The following is a 16,274-nucleotide window of genomic DNA, read 5'->3' as shown; positions in this document are numbered from 1 at the left end:
CTACTTGGAGATGGCCCTCACTCCCATTTGGAGGATCCATGGCACAGTGCAGTTCAGGAACCAAATCAATCATGACAATGTATCACAATCTCCACAAAGAACTACAATAAACTTGCCACTGGATGTAAATTTCCTATTTATAGGTACTGTGAACCAGCTGATAGCCTGCTGCAGGATAAAATTATTCACTAATTTTAAGAACATGTTGGAGAAGTAAAAATTTGACTTTAGTCCAATACATGCCAAACAAGCCCATTAAAGGTCTCATGACAGTTAACAACCTCCCTCAAAGCCATCTGTATTAAGCTGGCAGTAGATTAAGACCTATTCCAGTGTTACTTCAAATTAGCATCAATAAAGCAGCTTGTCCTGTTTGCCTTTCCCAGACACGAAGCACAACATTCCATTTGGCTGTAATACCCCTACTTTTCCAACATTTAATACTTCTAGCTCCTTCACCAAGACTTAAACTCAGCCTGTTCCTCACCTGCCCATTTAAAACCAGAAAACCAAGATGAGTGTCTAGACAGAGGAATCAGACAGCATTTTCTTTAGTAAAAAGGAGAAATACCAAAAATACATAGAAGAGTATTTGAGGAAGTGTGGTTTGGTTTTGTAGGCAGCTTCAAATCTATTAACTTTTTCTACAAAGAACCAACAAATGTGAACTAAATGGTCTACTTCATATACAACAGATTTTTCCAAAACTATACAAACTAGTAGAGTAAAAGGGAAAGGACTGGCTAAGGGTAAGTAGCAGGTAGTAAGTTTTCGTAGTGGAGGAGGCTACCATAAATTACTAATAGCTGTTATGTTCAACATTGTTGCCTTGCTAACCTAAAGAACTTTATCAATGCCAAGATTACAAAGTTATTCAAGAAGTCAAAAGCAAGTCTGATTACGAAGACCAGAAGTGTCTTACAATACTGAAATTTCATCTACTGTTTCACTGCCCATTTGTTATCCATGCATGCACTGCACTAACCAGAGGGGAAAACCCTGAATAAAGACATGCAATGATGCACACCAACCTAGTTATCACTGCTGATGAAAGATACTGAAGTCGTTGTCATTACTACACTGAGAACAAGGCAGTGGTCAAGAGATGTTAGAACAGCGCAAATCTTTGAAAGGATCAGGAACAAACAGAAAATATTCTGCTGTTGTTACGAGCCATGCTATGTCCACTACATGACTAGTAAGAGTGGCAACAAGCAGCACATCTGAAAAAGGGTATTTGTGAACCAGAAGCCATGATAAAGGGCAATGAGGATGAAAACGACCTGAAATAGCTTGGATTCCAAAGAAGTACAAACAAAAAATCGTGGCTGGGAGCACAGTACTCAAGGCAAGTTATGAGTTAACACCATACCCAAAGCTAAAAGCCAGCTTAAATTTTACAACAGACCAGATATCTCAGAATTATGAGCTTGTTAGAACTAGACAGAGAAGAGTCAGGCTTACTATATTTGAGAGAGATTTGATACTAGATTTGAGATACACACAGATTACCAGTGTCTACATTGCTCTTCTCCCATTACCATTTATTAAGTGCAAGAGGTTAGTAATCCTTTAATGTCTAATTTTCATTGCTGCAAGCAGGGTTGTTCTTGTGTGCTACAAACAACTGCAGAGCTGCACAATACATACCCAGAATGGGAAATTTTCACTTAGCTCTTCAAGTACTTTACGCCTTTGACTATTTTAAAAGACATCTGAAGGGTACACCAATGGTTTTTTTAAATATAAAACTATACAATTGCTGCACACAAACCTCTTCAAAATACCTGTCTAGGCACAAGGTATTGCACTAATCTTTAACTAGCTCTACCCAAATTAGACCAGTAAGAGTTCATTAAAAACTAGCCAAACCAGAATAATCGTACTCTAAGGAAAATTAAAAATGAAGTACACAAGGTCAGTGTAAACATGTTCTTTAATATCACTGAAGATAAATTCAGGAATCCAAGTCTTAGGTGGGTTTCAAATAAATAATCATTTTGAGTAAGTGTTTACATATAAAGGGAGCTCTCAAAGCAGCAGTGCACAGTTTATAATTCCTCCCTGCTAACACACCCCCAACAAGAGAATGTACAGTAGGTAGTGCACACTGGAAAAAACAATCACAACATACGGCACACCTGCCATCTGCGATGAAACCACTGAATATGATGTTGAAAAGAGGGGAGACGCAAATGAAGGCATGCACTGCCCTTTAAAGCACCACTATTTTCCCATAGCCTTTTTACCAGCATTACACAAATAAGAAGCCTGGGAATACAAGTCATCTTTCTGCTTCTAAAATCCACTCTCAACTCAAAGGTTAACACAGCAGTGCTCTGGTATAGAAAATATATTCCTCAAACTGGCATTGCAGCATAAAATATCATCCCCATCCTAACTGGTCTCTACTCAGGGACACCTACTCTAATTTTTAAATTCCTCTCCAATAACTGCAGAGGTAATCCAGAAAGCTTAAAGACAGGTAAGAGTAGTTGTTTCTTGTAGATCCTGGCCCAGTGTACTGAAAAGAACCAGGACATGACAGGCCTCAAGAAGGTGTACTGTTACCCAGCAAAGTATCTGGTGTCCTACGTCACTCAAAACCTTCCAAAAGTAAAAATTCTTCCTCAAAGTGAAGATTTGCCTTTCTTAAATGACTCCAATTGTTCTGCTGTGAAAATGTTCCCAATGTGAAGTTTTTCACATCAAAACAAGAAGATTTAACTATCCAGAAAGACCAACAAGAAAAAAGATCAATTATAAATATGCCACAAATATACTTGCAAAAGAGTTACTGTAAATCGTTTTCTTATTTAAGTTACTGTTTCATCAAAATATTTTCTCTCTGCAGATATGGGTAGGGCAGTCTTCCACTCTTTGTAATTTAGTTCAACATGCAATTGATCTGTGATAAGCACTGCAATACTCAGCATAGAAGCACATAACCTACTAGCATAAATTCCTCACAGTTAACCTGCTTCATTACTCAATTTTTCTTCTCCATTTCTAATATACCTGAAAAAAGTTCTGCCCCTCTCAGCTACAAGTCAGTAAAAAAAACTTACTATGTAATACTGCTGTGTACCTACTGAATAAATATTACAGGAGTTAAAAGATTGTTTCAATTGCTAGCTTGGCTTTGGCAAAACACAAATTGGGATAACATACATTGTATACTTCACACATTTGAGTAGGGGATGCTGCAACATTTAACAGATATGAAATAAATCTTAGATTTCTAGAACTGTCAGTACACAGGATTCCCAAGTTGTTCTGAATACAGGAGCAGGGTAATCAATTTTCAAGGAAAGCCACATAGTCAGTCAATCTGGCCAACTGCTGTTCATTTGGAATTGGTGGAACTGGAGCAGGTTCTACAAAGATAAAACAAATGCATCATTAATGAAATTAAGAAAGCAAATCCATCCGCAATAGCATCCACCACAACAGTAAGGAAAAATTAAATGCATCAGACTGTTAAACAGTCTTACAGGGCATGTCTTAACTGTACCTCCTACTTAAGCAGCTTTAGCTGACATTACTTTTCTGTTATCTGCAACATTAAGTAGTCCAAGAGTTACTAACAGCAAAGATAGCTGTAACAATTTCCAGTTGTCAGCAGTCTCCAAAATTTTTCTTGCATATAATGGAGTCTGAATAATGAAAACTGACAATACTTCCACTTGACAAAAAAAGCTCCTGGAGCTCTTCAGTTGCTTCCTTCCTTACAAGTTGCTATACTGAAGATACCAAATAAATCTACTGGGTTATCTGACTAACAAAACACAGCAAAGTACTGCATGGGTTGCAGGAGAATGCAGTGCACATGCAGATCCTTATATAAACGCCAGTTAACCTGAGATTACAGTTTAACAATAGGTTGGAAGACAAGTGACTAAAGCCAGGGAGATGTTAGGAATTAAAAATCAGAAATAAAAAATAGCAGGAAAATTTGCATTTACTCTTCCTGAAGAGTTAACAGACTAGCATTCAGGATATAGTTAAAGTAGACATACTGCTAAGGGCTGCAAGTACATGATAGAGGAGGTGGACAATTGAAAGAATGTTTTCAAAAAGCAAGACCCCAGCTCTTGAAATTGGCTTGGAATTAAACCTGCAAATTTAAGACACTTCTGGCAACTGTGTTAGACACAGCAAGACACGAATTCAGATCTGCTGTCACTATCTTGTGAACAATAGAGACAGAAGTGTTTTGAGAATCAGCATGACAACATATTACATCTCAATCTATAGTTGAGCTCTGAGGAAAACCAGAAGATTGCTTTCTTCTACAGGCAAGACTTCAGAAGTCCCACATCACACAAAAGCAACAAAACCTACTCAGAGTTGCTTTGTGAAGAAAGTGCCTGTAAGTCAGAAGTTCTCACCAAAATCCTTTGTTTTACAGGGGCTGTCTACCCCTGCTTTGGAATCTGCTCCCTACTTCAGCTATGGAAGTGGGAATCTCAGGCACTCCTTAAAATGTGAGGGAAAGAAGACAGAGGGAGAAACATATTTACATAGCACCTGACTGGGGTGGGTTTTTTTGAGGGGGGAATGACAACATTCACTTCTTTAGGACACAATTCCCATTTTGTGGTGCTGGTGAAATTACATTTATATTAATCATGCAAGTTTAGATATATGCAAGTAGATTACATATAAACAGAAAGTACCTGATGAAGGAATAAATCTGTTAAAGGAAGCTTCCAGCACACCTGAAGAAAAACACAACAGAGGTTAGCCCAGTGGACCGATTTTAAACAGTTCTATACATCAAGCCAAAACTGGATAAAAAGGTAATTAAAATTAAGCCTGTTCATTTACCACATTTTACTTCATAGATAAAAAGCAGAATACCCAAGGCTTAGCTAGTTAGATACACAGCTTCAAAACAGATTACAACCTTCTGCCTCTTTCTTTTGCCTCAAAAATAGTTCTCACACACAATTTTGGTAAAGAACCACATGTAACTAACTCTCAGTACTTGTAAGCACTGAATATTTTGCAACCAGTTCATGAAAAAACTGATCACATGCAAAAGCTCAGGACTTTGGTTGGTTATGTACCCTGAGGGATAAATTTCAACACCTTGCCTGGCACATGTTTACTATGAAGTTCTGGGCTCTGAACACCTAAAAATTCTGCTCATACAAACAGTGTATTTTCTTAGACTAATAAATGTTGCCCTTTTAGATACCCTGTAATTCAGCTCCTTCTTCCAGAGCTGCACTGTGCAGTTTAAGAGCAGTCATTTCATCTCTGCTTTCATAGCTTAACATTTATTTTTGCCTCAGCCAGCCATAGATACTGCTTTAGAAAAAAAAACCCAGCTATTTTTGCAGGCTGAGCTTTGCAGGAACAGATACTCTGTTATCAACATCATGGCAGGGAAGAAAAGATCCAGTAGACTAAGTTTTAAAAAGCAAAGGAAATTATAGCAACAACTTGAGCTCCTCAGAACACAAAGATCCACTAGATCCCTGCCCAAGGAAGTTCTGCTTCTTCTGGAAAAATCTCAGGTTCAAAATGGTATATTTTTACTCATCTTAATCTAATAAAGACATGTCATTTGAGGTCATCCAACTTACATTCCACTGAGTCAGAGCCAGCAGCAGAGGAGGAGCAGGAGAAATCATAGCATATCCTGTCTGCTTTTGTTTAAAATGTTAATCTGAGGATGTAGTTTAATCCAAACTACTTGTAACCCCAAACCAAACCCACTACTTTGTACTTCCTACATTTTATAAACTTTCCATGTTATGGGGGCTTATGCCACTGTAAAAAGATATCTAAAAGAATATTGTGCAAAATTTTAATTAAAAACTAACAACCCATTACTAGAAAATGCTGAACTCAACGTCTAATGAAATAACAGCTCCACCTACCTGGCTTTTTAGGCATTACCATACGAGTTGAAAAGTCTGCTTGCCAGCCCTGTTCTAATACACCTGAAAAGGCATTTATACATTTGTAAGAACAAATATCTTATGGAATTTCTAGAAATGCAAAATAAAGATGCACATTAAGACCAGTAGAAAAGCATCTCAGTACACTGCCTATATGCCACAACTCTAAGACATATTTCTTGTAAGCATTTAGACATTTAGTTTGACAAATAAGCTCATGAAAGTAATAGCAGCACACAAAACTAGGTTAACCCACTACCTTCAGTCTTCTCTCATTGCAGAATTGCTTTAACACTTCTACATATAGAAGGGGAGGATAACCAATGGTAACTAGTGGCAAGTAATAAAATCAAACACTTATCCAGAACCAAGACATTTATCTCTATTCACCACCTCATCACTTCTTTTTATAATAGTCTCAATTTATATACATGTGTCTATTTACCATCACTTACAGCTCTCTGATCTCAATCATCTGTAGAAAAACTATTCAGTGAATAAATGCAAAGTACCTTTCACAGCTTCTTCTACAGGAAGCCCAACAAAGGCTGCAAAATCATCTGCAACTATTGAGGTATATGCCTGAGAAACCAGTCCAAAGGCTCGTCTCCTAGTTGCATCTAAGAAGAGATAAACACTGTAAGCAGACAGTAGACTAATCTCCATAACTAGGAAATCTAAGAAAATTTTTCCAATCCCAACACATTTGGAAAATCACTACCACCCTTAAAGCTAGCACTTTAGAAGTTTCCTCTCCCTTCCCACAATTCACTGAAGTATCAGTCAGCAGCCAGAGACAACAGCTTGCTCTATGCCAGGACAAAACCTCTCAGAGACCACATTTAACTTCCAAATGCAGTCTGCAGCATCTTGGGTACTACCACCAGTATGTAAACCGGTTTAGGAAACTCTGCTTCCGATGGCATTCTCCATTTGCAATAAGCTAGTGTGTCAAATAGTTCAGAATCAGAAAAAAATCATGAAAAAGCAATCAGTCAAACTATTCATGCCTTTTTAACCACAACTGCTTTGACACCAAGGCATCTGCAAATCAATTGTTGCTAAAGCTACAGAGAATTTGTTATTGCAAAATACTTTGGAAGGCTTTTTAGCAGTCTGTACTGCCCTCTAGTAGTAAGACTTTGCATGTTACTGTTGCACAGTCTATAACTAAAACATTTGTCTAAAGCCACATTTAAAAGAAAAACCTTTTCGTGTCACAAGGTTCTGAAATGCCAAGCCAAGTTCCCTAGACTACTGGTTAGAAGTCTGATAAAATTGAATAACTAATGGTCTATTTTGCCATTTCAGAACAAAACATATGGTGTGAAATTCCAATATGAAAGAATATACAATCACACACACAGTCCTAACAAAAACAATTTAGTTTGTTGCCAAGTTTTTGTAGGTTTTACTTAAAAGAATTTAGGTATCAGGTGTAAATAAAAAGCTAATTACAAAAACTTGTAGCAACAATCTTCCTGATCACTTCTGATTTTTCATAATAAGCAGTCATTTGTCTACTTGTCTATTTGTGTTTGAGCACGCAAATAATTTAAGGCAACATATGATTCCACGCTATCTACACGAGTTCAATTTCTACCTCTAAGCGCTTCCATGATTGGTTGAATAGTCTCAGACCACTGATGCGCACTGATTGTTGTATAGATTCCTGGAAAGTCTCTCTGCCAGATTCTTTGGCCTACTGACCAAACTGCACCAAGCTCAGCATTTGCCTGTTGTGACAAAAAAAAAAACAGTTAATCCAGAATGGTGTATTCTCTACAGTGACCACTCTGTATAAACCCATTTCCACTCCCCTCCTTTTCCTATTGCAAGAGTATTTCAGAATACCTGTAATGATGAACAGACAAACATTGGGAAATGTTATTCTAGCAGGTTATCACTGCTGCAAGCTCCCTGGATCCATCCTCTGCCAAAACTTTATCACCCACATATGCAAAGTCTGCTCACATGTCAGTTATACCAATCCAGGAAGACATACCAGCTAAAATAATCATGGAGGATAGTTTGCACTCAGACTGCTGACTGGAGTTGCAAAAGGACAGGCACAGCTTATTTTCTGCTTAGAGAGATGCGTGCCTCTTCAGTAGAGGCTTTACACAGTGCAATGGCTGTTTGCACAGTGAAGGCAATTCTCAAATTGAAAGCCTTGAAATGTCGACAATAGGTCACACTTAATATGGTGCCATACTCACTACAATACAAATACTCACTACATACAGTGGCTCTCCCACTACTCATCTTAAGGGCCACTTCTACTGTGTTGCACATTGTCATTTGGTCAACTAGACTCCAAAACACCCTGTCAGAATAGCAACCAAACACCAAACTGGGCAAAGTAATATTTTCAATTGTAAGGAGAACCGATTTGTTTCTGAAATTAAGACTCATACTAATCATTACTTGACTCAATTAGCAGAAGATTCACACACACATAAGAAAATACTATGCTCTGAGGCGTAACCTTCTCAAAATAATTCAGGCAATGCATTTCCCCCACCAAGAATGATGCTTCACATGAAATGCAAGTTACACCAAAAAGCCTGATTAGTCAGAGTATTGCTGTGCAACAAATACAGCAGGTTTCAGAGAAAGGCCAAGTAAAATCTGGTCCAGATGACTACTGACTCAACTGATGTAACTACTTTTTTCTTGAAAGAGAAAGAAAATTATTTCAGAACCACCTGACAGGTCCCATCTTGACCATGATGTTTCTTAATACATGACTACAGAACACTTGTTTCCTTGTAAAATATGACCTCAGACTGAAAACCTAACAATGGTAAAGTCTGGAAGCATTTCTGGCATTATATTTAGCTAAATCCTCAAAATGCATCTTTGATCCAAATGCAGTGCAAAACAAGTCCCTTCAGAAAGTTAATCAACTTGAAGATGCAACTTATCTGAAGTCACTTTTCATTACACAAGGTATTCTGCACCTTCATGTGGAATGCAACCCCCATCCCAGAGTCAGATCCATTGCTTTTCTCCAGCTGACTACCCTTTATCATAAGGCTTTCTACTAAGAAGTCTACAGATTGACCAAATTCTATTGCACCAGATTATTTGGGAAGGAAAAGAGGTAACAGATGAGCAACTAGGAGATCTTAAAGACCAACATGCCATCTACTGGGCAAGCAGTTCACAGCACAGAACTGAACGCACGGCTACTCACCAAACAGAATCCTTGGGGGAAAAAAGTCATTATTTGCAAGCTTATAAAAAAATGGTTTAGTATCAAATGGCATTTTATGAAGTACTTACAGATTTGATAGCAGGAGGGATTCTTTTCCAAAGATATCGCGCGTTATTCCTAAAAAAAATTAAGTTAAAAATACTTCTCAGTAACCAAATGTTTGCTACAAGGAGACACCAAAAGGTTTGTTGAGATGCTATAATTAACAGCCTCAGTGCTTTAAGGTATTCCTTCTATGCCTACTGAAGTAGAAAAACAAAGTTACTCTCGGGTAGACAACATGACTGCCATAATAAAACAAATAGTTCATTAACTGCCTCATTTAACACCAGTTTAGAAAAGGTTTTTCATTTATCTACCCTAGGCAGCATTTCACAGAAGTTACTTTTGCGGTTTTACTTTTGGAATGGCTGCATCTTTGATGAACACATGTACAAATAGTAACTTTTCATAGTGTCAGTAGTCATTTAGACCAGTGGTCTCCAAACTTTGATTACGCACTTCTAACAGACAAACATTTTTGAGCATGCACCCCCAGTATATGCATATGTATTTATAAATTATATACGTGTACTACCGATATTAATATATTATGTACATTATAAAGCATACAAATATAAAAGTTAAAAAGGATGAAATAAGCACCATTTAAAGATATTTTTATTCTACTTAATAGTACAAAAATACTTTCTTCATGTGCCCACACCCCGCTTTGCACATCAAAGATTTAGACTGTTTCGTGCATGTTCTTCCCAACCCACCTTTGTCACATTCATTCTGGATATTTGGACATATTGAAATATTTAGTCATTGACCTTTAGAGCACAGAAGTCAAACTGAAATGGTTACACATTCTCAGAAAGATTTAAAATGCTAAATAGAGAAAAAGACTCACAGCTTTTCATTAAAGCACAATTCTAAAATTTCAAATTCATTTGAAGCAAGGTTATCTGCATTAAACCTAATACTCAGTATCAGCATTCAGGGAATTTGCCCTGAAAGAATATACATCTACAATGCAAGAAAACACCCAAATCTTTGAATCCCCACACCAACAGCTTACTTTGGCTTGATAATCAAACATGGCAGTGTCATTTATTCTGCCTGAATCAGCAATTTCTCAATAAAACCCTAAACATAGTGAATCAAGTTCACACAGGGACATGGTAATAACCCACCAGACCAAATTCAAAGGATTACTGCTTCACGCAGATTTAGCTCATTCAAGCCAACAGCATCCCTCATTTTTAACATGGACAGTTTAGAGTTACCCTGCTGTAATTAAGACACACAGAGGAACATGCAATCTTACTCAAAACAAATGCAACCTTGAAAAGCTACAAATCAAAACACTGAAGTGTTCAACACTTTCCAAAGGAGCCAATTTCACTATTTAAGGAACTTTCTTCCTAAAGGCAATCGGTTTCCCTACAGTTCAAAAGGGTGGGCAAGAGCAAACACAGGAGAATAACTTTCCTGACAGAGCAAGGGGTGAAAGACTTAATTCCACAAATAATTTTTTTTTTTAAAAAGCAGCACTGCCTACATGGATTTTGTTAGTCACACAACCAATTACTAATATTCTGGCAATTACAGCTCAAGCTAATAGTGACAAATTCAGTATCTGAAGTTAAAGATTAATACAAGCCACTTACATGTCATTATGCAACAGGTATAAAGCTAGAAGTTGGCCATAAACAAGGGGTGTTGCAATTCCTCCAGGGGCCTAAAAACCAAGTACAAGTAATTTGGTTACACGTTTTAAGAACAAGATATCTTAAAAAATACACCAGGTAGCCAAGTTTAATAAAATCTGAACATTCGAAGACAATGTTTTTCACACCAAATAATAGGTCTGGACAAATTGTCAGAGTTGCAATGTCATAGTAATACAGTTGTATCTTATGATGGAGAGTTAACTTGCACATGCCAGAAGTTTTACTTAGAAACCTTAGTTTGTTTTGCTGCATGAATAAAGTAAGGTTACATCTTTCTAATGTTCTAGCTTATGCTCATGAAAGTGGTAACCATCTTGCTTTACAGTTCCACACAAACAGCTGTTTTTGGCTATCTTCAGCTGAACTTCAGTTCAACTCAGGGCACTCCACCAGAGTAAAGTTTCTTCACTCACTTGAACTGCCCTTCTTAAAAATCCAAACAAAGTTTTGACACTTGCTGCACTTCAGCAGACCTCACAAATCATACAAGTAGGAAAAAAAATGAATTATAATAAAGCTAAATGATTATAGACTTTCAAAATTTTGTAAAAGCTGAAAAGATTTCCAATAAGGTTTTAGCAATTTATCAAAGGGTAGTGCAGCAAGCACTCACAGGAAGCCAATTATGCAGCTATTTGATTTAATTACATGTGTGATTTATAGGCTCATCTAAGCCAAAAGCAGGTGATCAGCATGTCATGGAGCAGGTATCATCATCCCCAGCCATTCTTACTGTTTCCAGGGCTCATCACCTACATACAGATACAACAGTTTCTGCAGCTGTTCCTTGGATTACAGCCAGTAAAACAAAGCCAGGTCAATTAATACCATCTGTTTGAACTGTGCAAGTTCACCTTTGGTGTTTCTCTGTACTAAAAAGAAAATTCATTAGTTTCTCTGCCAGGAGACTAGTGGAACAGAAAGGAAAGCTAACTACCACCAAAACAACTAGATTTACAATCTACAGTCTTACTGAAGGAAGCTCTGTGGCTGCATCTAGCCTGCCAAAAAAATCAGCCTACATATCAACTCATGATCTGAGACACAAAGGCTGTCAGCAGATATTAGTGTGCCCACAAGAATCTTGATGTGGATGCAGACACACACAGCAAATAACTTACCAGTTTTGTCAAAGCATTTGGGAACAGTTTGCCAGGGGTGCATCTGTTACCATTTGCTCTAGGAGACTCTGCTGACAGACACAGCAGAAACCTTGAGCAGCACGCAGTCTAAGTTCAGTGGCTTTGTAAGAGCTCCCAGGGACCCACCAAGGTCTAACACCTCACACTCTGCAGCAGGGAAGCGAGGAGGGTGTGTTGAACTTCCTCAGATGGCTGCAGAAGCAAAACCCAAAGCCTGCTGGGCTCCATCCCTGTCACTCAGAACTCAGCCTGACACAACCCTCCCACCACTCCGCAGAGGCCAAAAAGGTAGCCAAAGCCGTTGCAAGTCAGGTTCAAACAGATTGCCCAAAACAAGTATCAACCACTGTTTTGAAGCTTATTAATCTGAATGGGAATAAAAAGGAAACTCCATTTACAGAAACATTTACATTTACTCAGTTTACATTTCCCTAATGGGAAGCCATTCAGTGACTGTTAACACATGCTGTGGTCTCATAACCCTAACTATATCCCTAATCCCACACTTCCCTAATACACACCTTAGCAGTAAGTGCTGCACACGTGTGCTCCTCTAAAGGATGGGAATATACCTTCAAAGCAAGGACTAAGCAGCTCCCAGTGGGAAGGACTAACCACACTCAACTCTCCCACATGGTACAAGGGCACTCTTCTGCTTCTCTATGCTCACACACCCATCACTCAAGGCAGCAGGTAGCTCATAGTTTCAGCACAACAATCTCCCTCCAGCTTCGTAACACTCTTCTACAGAACTCAGGGCATACTAAGCAAGAAGCTGCAGCACCATGCTGAGAAGATGAGGCACCAGGCTCAGCACAGAAATAGTGCACAGAAACATCAATCAAAGCTTGATGATGCACACCTGTAAGTAGCAACCCCTTCCATTTAAGGATTGTACTTTCCACTGCAAAGCTGTCTGGTTTGTCAACACGAAAGTTCTGCTTTGGCAAGTGATCACACACAGGAACAGCTCTCTCCCTTCAATAGCTAGGATAACAAGATCTAAAAATCAGAATCACTGAAGAGTGCACAAAAGAAGAAAATTCAAGTTTTTCCCTTATTTCAAATTGCTACAGCAGGATGCATGAGCTTCACATTTAGAAAAGCACTGGAAATTGAAAGACAAGAAAGGGTCTACGGATATCACCCGGGATGAGCTTTTACCATTAACATGGTGCCACTTGGATTTACCACAGGCTGGAGTCTGGCACACTAACAGTGCACACAGTCAGACTTGAAAACTCATCAAGCAATAGAACTTAAAACGGCACAGAAGAAGCTTCCAGTGTGAGCTCCCATAACAAGTGCACCACTGATTTAAGAGTAATTCAGTGCCCCACTCCCCTTTTCAATACCTTCTTTTTCCCAACCACGTTAGACACATGGAGATATACGAACGTCTCTCTCTCGCCCCCCCCCCCCCCCAAAAAAAGACCCTTGCACTTATACTAAAATGGACTCATTTATTTGTCTGCACCTTCCCAAGTTTGTGAAAAGCTTTTTGGCGGGCTTTTGCACAAGCGGCAAGTTTAAACACTGAACCCTCACCGACCTCACAAACACACACAGAGGCGGAGCGCCACGAACATCCCTCCTTGTAGGATCAGATCAGACTCTCAAAACAGCACTTTCAGGCAACGGTCTCTGACCCCCACCGCACCCCGCAGCGGCCGGAAACGCTTGTGCCCAAACCCAGCGGCGCTGCGGAGCGGCCCCGAGCCCCGGAGCCTCGCCGGAGCACACGGGGCCTCAGCCAGGCCCCCGGCATCCCGGGGCCCGTCCCCGTAGCGCGCCCCCCGCCCCGCGGTACCTCAAGCTCCTGCGTCTCGCACTGCTCCAGGAGCTTCTTGAAGCTGAAGGAGTTCTCTGCCATCACCGCCACGGGCATCTTCCCCTCACGGCGCCCCGCCGCCGCCAGCCAGAACCGCCTCCCCTCAGGAGGCGGCCGCGCCGTGACGCCACCTCCGTCTCGAGCAGCACGCACTTCCGCCCGCGACCTAAGGCGCGCGAGCCGCTCTAGCCCCGCTTTTTTATGCTCTGGAGGACTGCGGGGCGGGGAGCCAGGGCGGCCTGGCCGCGAGGGGCGTGGCCAAGATCTGGGGGCGCGGCCAGGGGCGGCGGGGGCGGGGTCACGAACGCGGCGCGCCGGGGCCGAGGGGAGGGTCTGGGCGGCACGTGTCAGACCCGCACTTCTTAAGGAACAGGTAGAGTATACCTTTTTTCCCCCATTATTTGTGTGTGCTTGTGCGTAATAAGCAGATCTATGTTTAGTTTTTTGTTTGTACATCTCGCATATTCTGTGGCATTTAAGATGTATACACTACATCCTTTATTACACATGGCATATACAATATAATATAGCCTCTATGTGTGTACAGATATCCTATAAAATACTGTACATGCCGAAATAGCACACAATATGCTAAAATGGCGTACAACAGCATATATGCTATTTTATAGGTAGGACCACCCCTCCGCCGTGGCCTTTCCGTGGTTCCGGTTCCCATCCTCAGCAAGGTCCCATCTGCAGGGGCAGTACCGGCACCCCCCAGTACTGCCCGCCTTGCCCCAGAATCGGGCTCAGGAGCCGTAGTTATTACTTCTTTTTTTTTTTTTTTTTTTTTTTTTTTACTTATTTATGCCTGGAGGAGGGGGTTTGAACATGTTTGCGGCACAGAGCGCAGCACTGGTTTGAGGCACAAATTTGCAGTTTGTGCATGAATCAGTGGAAAATGGCAGAATTGTCACCAGATCTTTGCAATTACTGGGGCCACAGATGGAAACTCTTATTTTTTAGGGTAAAATTAACCCAGGCGCCTCGTTTTCTGCAAACCCTCGCTTTCTGATACAACAAATTTGCTTTCCCCCATCATCCACAGCCCCATACCCCTTGAACAATGCCTGACCCCAGCGCTCCCCTGCCACCTACCATCCCCAGCACTGCCCCAAACACCATCCCCAAACCTCTTTATTCTTCATATTTAACCGGGGGCCCCCGTTACAGGAGAGTTTCCCCCAGCCGTGCTCAAGAGCTGCATCTCCTCGATGCAAAATTAGGGTGCCCTGGTGCAAGCCTGACCCAACTATGGCAGGGTGGTCCTTGCTTGCATTGCTGCTGCCAGCACCGGTGTGAAGGCTGACCGGCAGTCTTTCCCATGCTTTTGGGTTGAAAAAAGGAAAGAATAGGGATTCTCAGCCTCTTGATGCTTTGGCATAAGGGAAGGCCGGCATAAAGCCTGGCCCCTTTGCCAGGGAGTGTCCGTGCTCCAGGAGAGGTCTCGGCTGTGGAAAAATAAAAATAACGTGTGTTTGTGTTCACTTTGGGATTTGCCCGGAGGAGAGCATCTTGGTGGAGGGCTCCAGGCGATGGCACTGCTGCTCCGCCAGCTCAGGCACCACTTCTCCCAGCAATCGACCTTGCATCCCGCTCCTATCCCCGCTGGCCACATCAATCCGGCCGGCTCTTTGTTGCCCCCAGCTCCGTGCTGGTGTCACTTTGACTTTCAGACATCTGAGAGGAACGCTGTCGTCACCTTTTGCTCCCATTCCCAATTATCTCATGCTTTTCAGGAGGCGAGGCAGGGAGCAAAGTAGGCGGCAGCTTGTGGTGCTGCCAGTGGGAGACCTTCCCTTAGCACCTGCGGGGTTGGGATCAGACCATCCTGGATTGCCACCATGGAGCACGTTGGCTTGGGAAGGCCTCATCTCGTGGTGGGGCATTGTGGGGTTGCAATCCTCCATCCCAATGAAATCCTCCTTCCCAGTGCTGGGTGGGAAGGCACGAGCCCGTCCCTGGCACTGCTGGCCGTACTGGGCTTGGGCAGAACTGCAGCCTCTGTGCGTGCTCCTTCTCTCTGTGGGACAATCATCTCATTTTGGGGAAAAAAAACAGTAAAAATGGAGCAGATGAGAGGTTTCCGCGAGAGGGCACTAGCTGCAAGAGAAACTGCCTAAAAAGTCCAAGAAAACTGGAGCAGGGGCCGTGGCTGCTGCCAAACATCCCGCCGTCCCTTTCATGCAAGAAACTTTCCATTTGGGGGCAGTTAGGCTTTTTTAATTTTTTTTTTTTTGCAGGCTTTCATTAAGCTTTTGGGACAACAAAGGAAGTGTTGCCTTCCAGTTTGGTTAGCTGAGCCTCCCAAAGCCACCAGACATCTCTGGAAGCAATGGCTTGGCGTGGGGGCAGCCGGAAAAGCTGTTTCCTCTCTATTTTTTTTCTTCCCTCCATCCCTCTCCGCTCGCCTTTCTTTAACACCCTTGGGCACGTCTCTCTGCGAGCCCC

General features: G+C 41.3%; 1 protein-coding gene across 1 annotated transcript; it reads right to left on the bottom strand.

Moving 5' to 3' along the window:
• Positions 1 to 1,918: 1,918 nt before the first annotated feature.
• COPS8 (COP9 signalosome subunit 8) lies at positions 1,919 to 13,933 on the bottom strand. The gene is made up of 8 exons (XM_076342052.1): positions 13,803 to 13,933; positions 10,788 to 10,858; positions 9,201 to 9,249; positions 7,516 to 7,648; positions 6,425 to 6,532; positions 5,892 to 5,954; positions 4,680 to 4,721; positions 1,919 to 3,377 (listed from the first exon to the last, which is right to left on the bottom strand). The coding sequence occupies exons 1-8, from the start codon at positions 13,878 to 13,880 to the stop codon at positions 3,298 to 3,300; spliced, it is 624 nt and encodes a 207-aa protein (XP_076198167.1). The 5' UTR covers positions 13,881 to 13,933; the 3' UTR covers positions 1,919 to 3,297.
• Between the last annotated feature and the right edge of the window lie 2,341 nt (positions 13,934 to 16,274).

This window comes from Aptenodytes patagonicus, chromosome 6 (genome assembly GCF_965638725.1).
Source record: "Aptenodytes patagonicus chromosome 6, bAptPat1.pri.cur, whole genome shotgun sequence".
Taxonomy (NCBI): domain Eukaryota; kingdom Metazoa; phylum Chordata; class Aves; order Sphenisciformes; family Spheniscidae; genus Aptenodytes; species Aptenodytes patagonicus.
The sequence above is the reverse complement of the archived record's forward strand: the minus strand, read 5'-3'. Positions and strand labels throughout refer to the sequence as shown.

What these genes read in the sequence shown, in the direction of transcription:
- COPS8 (XM_076342052.1), bottom strand. Translation starts at nt 13,880, where the DNA reads ATGCCCGTGGCGGTGATGGCAGAGAACTCCTTCAGCTTCAAGAAGCTC. An exon ending in GCGAGACGCAGGAGCTTGAG is followed by an intron (nt 10,859 to 13,802) that starts GTACCGCGGGGC and finishes CTTGGTTTTTAG; the next exon opens with GCCCCTGGAGGAATTGCAAC. An exon ending in TCCCTCCTGCTATCAAATCT is followed by an intron (nt 7,649 to 9,200) that starts GTAAGTACTTCA and finishes TTGTCACAACAG; the next exon opens with GCAAATGCTGAGCTTGGTGC.